At 50.1% G+C, this 8,411-nt stretch overlaps 1 gene segment (V, D, J or C); it reads right to left on the bottom strand.

The window, feature by feature from the left end:
- Positions 1–220: 220 nt before the first annotated feature.
- On the bottom strand, positions 221–5,313 carry LOC124086118 (T-cell receptor beta-1 chain C region-like). The segment is given in 6 exon segments: positions 221–454; positions 737–843; positions 986–1,003; positions 1,415–1,792; positions 4,838–4,958; positions 5,230–5,313. Coding segments are annotated over 6 exon segments (729 nt in total).
- Between the last annotated feature and the right edge of the window lie 3,098 nt (positions 5,314–8,411).

Below are 8,411 nucleotides of genomic sequence, written 5' to 3'. Positions count from 1 at the left end.
GTCCAGCCACTGCCTTTCAGACTAATCTCACACTGGGAACTAGGAAAGTCTGATATAGTCCACAACTTTTGGGGACCCTCATCATAATGTACAGGAGGAAAGAGTCTTAGCCAGAGGAGGCAAGATAGTCACTCTGCATGCCTTTGGACATGCTGCCTTTTGCAGGTCAGAATGGAGGTCAATGAAGGGCAGAATGCCAAAGAAATCCATGAGACACAACCAGGCCCCAAGTACCATTTTTATTGGTAAAAATTTGTTTCAGATTCAGGGCTATGAGCTCAATCTTCCCAGAAGCAGAGAGAAGGATGAATATCTCAGTAGGAAGGTGATGAGAGGTGAACAGAGTAACTCTTTAGGTCCATAGGTTGGATTAGGAACAGGAGAATCAAGGTGAGGCTGGAGAACAGCACAAGACACGGGATCAGACCTGGCCTCAGCAATTCTTCTTCTTCACCTGAGGAAGAGAGGACATTGTCAGGGCCCAGGGGCCACAAAGCAGTGGGAGTGGAGCAGAGCGGGCAGAAGCTGGGCCTGACTAGAGGAGGGCTCCTTGTTTCTCCCATCCCCCAGTGGCGTATTCTTAGTGAGTCTGCCTTTCCTCCTTGGCGTGCAGTCCCCTGCAGTCTCATTGGGATGACAGTTGATCAGGGCTGGAGCTGGCTCAGAGATCCCCTTGCATCCCATGCATACTTCACCCCCTCCCTCCACCCATCTGCCCCCTCACCCCTCTCCTTACCATGGCCATCAGCACCAGGGTGCTGACCAGCACAGCATACACAGTGGCCTTCCCCAGCAGGATCTCATAGAGGATGGTGGCAGACAGCACCCCTTGCTGATAGGTCACTGTTGGGGCAAAGACAGAGCAAGTAAGTCCCTGAGAGCACATGGTCTGGCCTGCCCCACACCCCACTGTCCAAGAGTTCTCTGTGTCCTGGGTCCAGAGACAAGACCAGGGAGATGAACCGAAAGGAAGCAGCTCACTCACCTGAGGTGACACCACAGTCTGAAAGAAAAGAGGGGAGAAAGATGGGTGAGAGACCTCATCTCCTTAAGCAGGTTGGAACCAAGTCAGCCTCAAGCCTGGTCCTGGCCAGTCCTTTCTGAGCCCTGGGACCATCTTTCTTCTCCTGGGACAAGGTCACCCATCATTCTTGAGTCCTATAAAGACTGGCAGCACCAAGGGGACAGAGGGGGTACCCAGGTGCTGAGCTCCATGGAGAAAGGGGCCCCTAGCTCTTAGGCTATTGGGCAGAGGATGGGGAGGAGTTAGCCCTAGGTGCCCAGCTCCCCTTCCTGATGGCCTTTAGTCCTCTTCTCCACCCCCAGCCCTGCATCTAGACTTTCTGACTGTACCCCATCTTTGTGCTCCCCTGGTGCGGCCCCATCTCCTCACAGCCTCCCCAGGCCTGCTCACCTGCTCGGCCCCAGACCTCAGCACTGACGTTCTGGGTGATGGGTTTGGGCCCCTCCTCGGGCCACTCGTCTTCCTCTGAGAGCCCATAGAACTGCACTTGGCAGCGGAAGTGGTTGCGAGGGTTGAGCCAGAAGGTGGCAGAGACCCTCAGGCGACTGCTCAGGAAGTATTTGGAGTCATTGGCGGCACTGGAGGGCTGAGGGTCCGTGCTGACCCCATTTTGCACCTCCTTTCCATTCACCCACCAGCTCAGCTCCACGTGGTCTGGGTAGAAGTCTGTGGCCAGGCACACGAGGGTGGCCTTTTTTTTCCTGTTGATCTCTGCTTCTGATGGCTCAAACACAGTGACCTTGGGTGGGGCCACCTTCTTCAGGTCCTCTGGAAAGTGAAGGGGGGTTGGGAACAGGGCTGTTCTGAGATCACTGTGGGTCAGGTGGAGACTCTGTGTGTGCGTGTTTGACCCTCGAGATAATACAAAATTATGTTGTGGAGGTACTGTTTGCTTTGGGGGTGCAGGGGGTCAGTGTTCCACTCCCCTTTGGTGTTCTCTCTCTTCCTTGCCTTTCCTTTGAATTCACCTGAAGAACAGGCACTGTTCACTGACTGTCTCCCTTAAATGGCCTTATGAAAGGGCACTCGCTAACATTTGGGGTTGTGTCCCTTCATTGACAATTATTTATTTCTCCTCCACAAATACACGTTTACTTGCTACTTCTCATCATTTTATATAGTAGCTATTAAAATGGAATCTTGGATAGAAATCAGAAATAACCGTAGCTGAATCCTAAAACTGATTTTTCCCATCAATGCAAACTGAGGACAGTCTCTTTCATGTCCCTGTGTCATTTTTTTTTTTCCTGCAGTTTCCTCTGCCTCCAAGTGCCACCCAAGTTTCTATTACATTCTTTGCTTTTCCTTGATTCCTTTTTGTTTCTGAGCAGTTCTATTAAACTGAAGCAATATACTTCTTATGAGAACCCATAGTATTCGTATTCTGGGCTCTGGAGAAAATTTATTTTGACCCTTCCTCACAGTTCTATGGATATCACCTCCTTCCAGTGCTACCTCAGTTCTGCCTGCATACTTGCAATATAGGATTACATGCTTAGAAAGACCCAGTGCCTGATGCCACCATTTCCAAATTCTAAATATCTTTTTAATAGTAGCTCTGGCATTTTTAGTTTAAGCTGGGCCTGCAAAATTTGTAGCTGGTCCTATCTTCATATGGTCAACCTCCCTTCACCCTACCTCCTTCCTTGCTAGTTGGTTATGCTTTTAGGTCTAAACTGGCAGAGACTGGGGTAAAATGATAATATCCTCACTTCTATCTTTCACTCTGTTTCAAAGACTCTGGGGTCGCTAGTACTCACACTAAATATTGTAGGTTAAACTGCCTAGAATGGGATCCTGCCAATTTCCAAGGGCAATATGGAGTGTACTTCTCTGACCTCACTCAGTCCCTATAATAAAATTAAAGTGCCTTAAGCCATGTGAGCTATTCCCTAGGATATTTACCAATACGGCGGGCAGAACAAACATAAGCAGACCCCCACTACCCCTCGAAGGTTGTCTCTATGACTCTACTGGCCTGTGTGAATGCAACAATGTGCCCTAGTGAGCTGCTGTTTGTATTCATTTTGCTATGGACCAGCCTCAGGCCATACTGTGAGCTTCCTCTTTGCTCTTCCCAGTCTACCTCTGGCACATACACAGCCCTCCACCCTGTTTCTATATTACACAGAAATTGAAGCTCACATTTACCTTTTTCTTTTTACCTTTTTTAACCTTTCTTTTTCTTTTTACCTTTTTCTTCTCTTTTCAACTGACCCTAGTCTAAATAATTTCTAAATGACTAAAATGCCAGGGATTTGGACCCAGCTTCATCTGGCTCAAGGTTTATCTTTCTCTACCCCAGCTGGTCACAGGAATCTAGAATTTCCTCAGGGCACACTTTAGTGAAGCTGAACCAGCCCCATTGGATCCAGCTTAACGACAGTTGGTGCCTGGAGTTGTGCTTATCATACAATCTGGGTTAGTACACCAAAGACTGTGAGTTATTTCTCTGGCTTCAGGGTTCTCAACAGGTGGTATTTAAGGTCCCTTTCACCCCCAGAGCCTAAGATCTTCCAGGGAATTTTTCTCACCTCTCAGGCAAAATAACTGCATTTAAACCTGTGTTTGAGATAAATGAACAGAAAGTCTGAGCTGTTTTAACAATGATATCTAGAGTGAGTGACAGAGATTTCAGGCTAGTAGGGGTGGGATTTTCATCTAGGGAGTAAATACATCCCAGAAGCTGAGGTGCCCCCATTCCTGCCTGCACCTGTTTAATGACCAGCTATGAGCAGGCGTGGACACTGGGCCTCCACCGCTGCTTCAGGGGTCCCACACTTAGGAGGAGAGAGATGGAGGGGTTTTAATTTAATTTTAAATCTACACTGCCGAGCCTCAGCTTGTTTTCTTGTTTTGAGTCTTCTTTACTGACTCATGCTTATCTGGCTATGGTGTTGGCTTCCCTGTTCCACTCTTGTCTGGCAGCCTTTTTCTTCTCTTTTCAACTGACCCTAGTCTAAATAATTTCTGCCCCAACACCTGCCTGGAGCCCCGCTTTGGCGGGCACTACCCTCTTGGTTCATTCCTGCTATGTCTGCGCATTCAATTCTTTTTGCTTCTTAGCAGACATATCTCCCTCTACCTAGTCCCCAACCAGGCTTGCCCTTCTCTTTTTCTCTAGTCTAGCGGTTCTCGGGAGGGGAGTCCTACTAAATCGTCTCTGTCGCCCAGCCTGTCCCTAAACATCTCAGAAAAAGAGAGAAACTGGCCATGTCCTGTGTCCAGGTTCCTAGACCTTGAGCACCTCCCTACCCAACCTGTCTCACCAAGCTGCGGAGAAGCCAGGAGGTGAAGTTGCAAAGCTGACCCCGGATCACTAACTCTCTGCGGGCCCACAGCTCCCCACCACCCCGCACCCATCGGGGGACCACGGGGCTCAGATAGGAAGGTGGGGGACACGCGCGAATCTCACCTACGACCGTGAGCCTGGTGCCGGGACCGAAGTACTGTTCGTAGGAGCACGGAGGCACAGCCCCGAGCGCAAACCCCAGCAGCGCCCTGAGCCACTTCCCACCCCAGGGTCCCAGCCCGGGGCTCCCAGCTCCGGGACGGGTTGGCTGGAGCGCAGTTCCGGGAAAAAGGTGCAGAGGAGCGGGAGCAGCCCCCGGACCACGCCCTCATCCATCCCGATCGGCTCCCGAGCTGCAGGTCCCCCGACACTCACCCAGTACGGTCAGCCGGCTGCCAGCCCCGAAAGTCAGGGTACCGGCTCCAGAGCACAGCCCGGGGGCTCCCCACAAAAACTGGACCCGAGCGACCAGCTCCCGCCACCGTCCCCTCCCGCCACGGTCCCCGCCCGCCGCCGCTCACCTAGCACCAGCAGCCGCGTGCCTGGCCCGAAGTACTGGGTCCCTTGGTTCACGGCCCCCGAGCGCGGCACAAAAACCCGTGCCACAGTCCCACCCTGTGCCCGGCGGCGGCCCCGGCTCACCTAGCACCGACAGCCGGGTTCCGGCACCGAAGTACTGAGTGTTTTGGCTCACAGCACCCCAGAGCGGCACAAAAACTGGCGGCACTCCGGCGTCCCCCGAGGGCCCCCCACTCCCGCACCCCGGTTCCCCGTGTGCCCCCGCTTACCTAGCACCGTCAGCCGAGTTCCTGGGCCAAAATACTGAGTATCTGAGCTCACAGCCTCCAGGCCCAGGACAAAAACCCGCCCGGCCGCTCCTGCTGTCCCAGCCCCAGCCCAGGTCCCTACCCACCCTGAGCGCTCCAGGGGTCTTTGGGCTCAGGCGCCGAGGAGCGGCTCTCAGCGCAGCCTCACAGGGAGCCCACCAGCTACCCATCTCTCTCCATCCCAACCCACCATATCGTCCAGCTTCCTCCTTACCCAGTATGGTGAGCTTGGAGCTTTCCCCAAAGAACCACTGTGAGCGAACTGTGTTCCCACAGCCGTGGGATCCCGTCACAAACCCCCGCTTTCCCCAGGGAAGGGCACTCGATGGTCCGGAGCCCACTCCCCTAAGCTGGCCAGGGTTCAGGGGCATCCAGGCTGATCAGCCACTTCTCCTGGAAGCTGCCTGCCTTACCTAGCACGGTGAGCCGGGTCCCTGATCCAAAGAACTGCTCGGCATAGGAGCACAGTGGCAAGGAGCTGTCAAGAATTCTTGCTCCTTGCCTTCCTCACTAAGGTCAGGAGAAGGGGAAAGGCTGGCCCTCCCTCTCCTCGGTTTTCCACTTCCCACCTCTAGACTTAGTTGGACAAAGTAAAGGGTATTGCAGAGGTCACCCCCAATTTGTAGATGAGAATTCACTTGGTTTGGGGATGATACAGTGAAGGTGAAATCTGATGGGGTGTTGGTAGTGTTGGGTAACCTGGAGGGTTTCAGACTAAACCCTGCCTCTTACTGATTATATAACCTGTAACCTCTCTGACCTCAGTTTCTTCATCTGAAAGATGGGATAATATCTTTTCTACAAGGTTTTTACCAGTTTTAATTATATTTGATGCAGTCACAAGTACTTTGCCAAGGGCAAGTTTTATGAAAAATGCTGAATAGCAACCCTACTTAGTTGCCTTGCCCTTCTCGTTTAAGGAAAGCGGTGAGCAGGGAGATACACAGGTATTCACTCAGTCTTGGACCCTGCTAGACAACAGTAGGGACCAGCAGCACAGACCTCTGCCCATCTGGTAGCTGCTTTCCCCTGGCTAGAGGGTATATTTTCTGGGTCAGGGCTTTTTGTAAAAGCATCTCCTCTACTTGAATCATTGTGCTCCCCCCACTCCCCACAATGTTATATTATGATACAAAAATGTTTCTTCCCCATTGGTGCCCCTCCCCCAGCCACTGGGCAGAGGCAGAAGGTGCAGGTGGCAGAGGTTAGTCTGAGTGGGGCTAGGCAAACACAAACCCAAGGTAAATCTAAATGGGGGAGGGGCTTGTGGCTGGTTATTGTGCTAGTGGTGGTGTGGTAATGAGAGCAAAGAGCCCCTCCCTGGAACATGCGCCATTCTGAGGAGACCATCTATGTCATTGGGTCTCCCTTCTGGGGCTCACTGTGCCCACCTGCTCAAACTGGCATTTATAGTGAAGTAGATGAGAATGGGGGAGGGGAGGACAACTTTAACAGAGCAATCCATGATGCAGGTGATGGCAACTTGTGGCACAAGGACAAACAACTCAGAAACCGCAATAATTCCTATTGCTTCCTGGACAAAGTCCACACTCCTTATTTATTTTTTCCACAGGTATTTAGTGAGCATCTATTCTGCATCAGGCCGCATGCTATTTGCAACGGTAAAAGTAATTTTGATCACTCCTACCTCTGAGCCTTCCAGCTAAATTGATAGACCTAATATGTTTGGGCTTTTGTTCATACCTCTAACTTGGTATTACCACTCTCTAGTGGACGGCTGAGCCTGATGATTCTTCCTTTGAAGAGTTTACCACCTCTTCAGACTCTTCCCTGATTATCCCAGCCCAAGTTAATTGCCAGTCTCTGCATGTTAGTGGACAGCTCAATCGCTGTTTCAAAGCATGGTCTTGTATTCCAGGTCTTTGTAGTCGTGACTTAGCTCCTTTATGAACTGGGGTACTATAATTGGGATACCTTTATTTTCTTGGAGGTCAAAAGCAAATCACTGCAATGACATGTGTTCAATGAGTAGGTGTGTAAATATATTCATATGTATACATATGTGTACATATATGCACAGACACCTTTTGAAAACATGCACGTGTTGCATTAGAGAGAAACAGCTGTGTGGTGTAGGGAGATGGCTATGTCAGTAAGGACTTGTGATGATGTCCCTGAATTGGGTCACTTTGGGTTCACTGTTTATTCACTGACTTATTCAGATTCCTATCTGGGGTCTACACTGAACCAAGGCATCAGGCCATATTCCAGGGATACTATCATAAAACAAAAGAACCTCCCAGTCAAATGGGGGTATCAGACAAGAGGTCGTTTCCATTAAGTGTGTTGAGTCAGGAAGTGGGAGGCATCCTCTGCATCAGGCACTGGGATGGTGTGGTTCATCCAGTCTCAGGGGAGTAAAGGGGAAAGACAGGGCGATGAAGGGCCCGAGAGGCTTTTGGGAAGGAAAGAGATCCAAGTCAGATCCTGAAGGCCAAGTAGAAGTCATGAGAGAGAAAGAGTGCTGTCATTCCAGCCAGGATGGATACGAGTATCCTGTACACAGTGACCTGAGCAAGAGGCTTAGGGGTCCAGACATAGGAAGATGGGTGGGTAAGCACGGAATAATGAGATAGACTTTATACTCTCATCTGTATGCCACCTAAAAGACTGGGACTACATCACCACAGTGACCAGGAGACAACAGAGAGCTTCCCAGAGGTCTCTAGACCTAGAAATAGGGCTGATTTTTGGTTTTAGAGAACTTTATTTTCTATCCTTATAGGCAATCATTTTCACACCAATATAATTAACTAAAGGGAAATTCATCAACAAATTGTAACTTAAACTGTAAGATACATCTTCCACTGAAAATAAGTTTCCAAGTCAGTGCATTGTCTTATTTTCAGCTGGGAAATCTACGTGGTGAACTAATGGAGAACCAGTGTAATCTAGGAAGTGACTGGAAGGATATTGGGTGACATATCGGGAACCAAGCCTTGTCAACAAGGATTATATGACCAGTTGACAGATGGACACATTTGTGTGGGTCTGCTGTTTCTTGGAGCACATTTGTCCAGGGAAGGAGAGAAAATTGCTATACTCAGCCTCTCCATAGACTATTCTGGGTATAACTCCCATTACCACCTTTTCACATTTAATTAATCTCTCCTGTCAATCACAGGTGGGTCCCTGACTTTTCTGACTGGAGGGTTCTGCCTTTTCTTGAATGCCTGCTGTTTCTATCCTGACTAAACAGGAAGAGCCATGGGGAATTCTGAGATAGAAAAAAAGCAGAAATATCACG

Source organism: Marmota monax, unplaced genomic scaffold (genome assembly GCF_021218885.2).
Source record: "Marmota monax isolate L192 unplaced genomic scaffold, Marmota_monax_Labrador192_F-V1.1 WCK01_AAM20220418_F8-fsc00122, whole genome shotgun sequence".
In the NCBI taxonomy this organism is placed as follows: Eukaryota; Metazoa; Chordata; class Mammalia; order Rodentia; family Sciuridae; genus Marmota; species Marmota monax.
The sequence above is the reverse complement of the archived record's forward strand: the minus strand, read 5'-3'. Positions and strand labels throughout refer to the sequence as shown.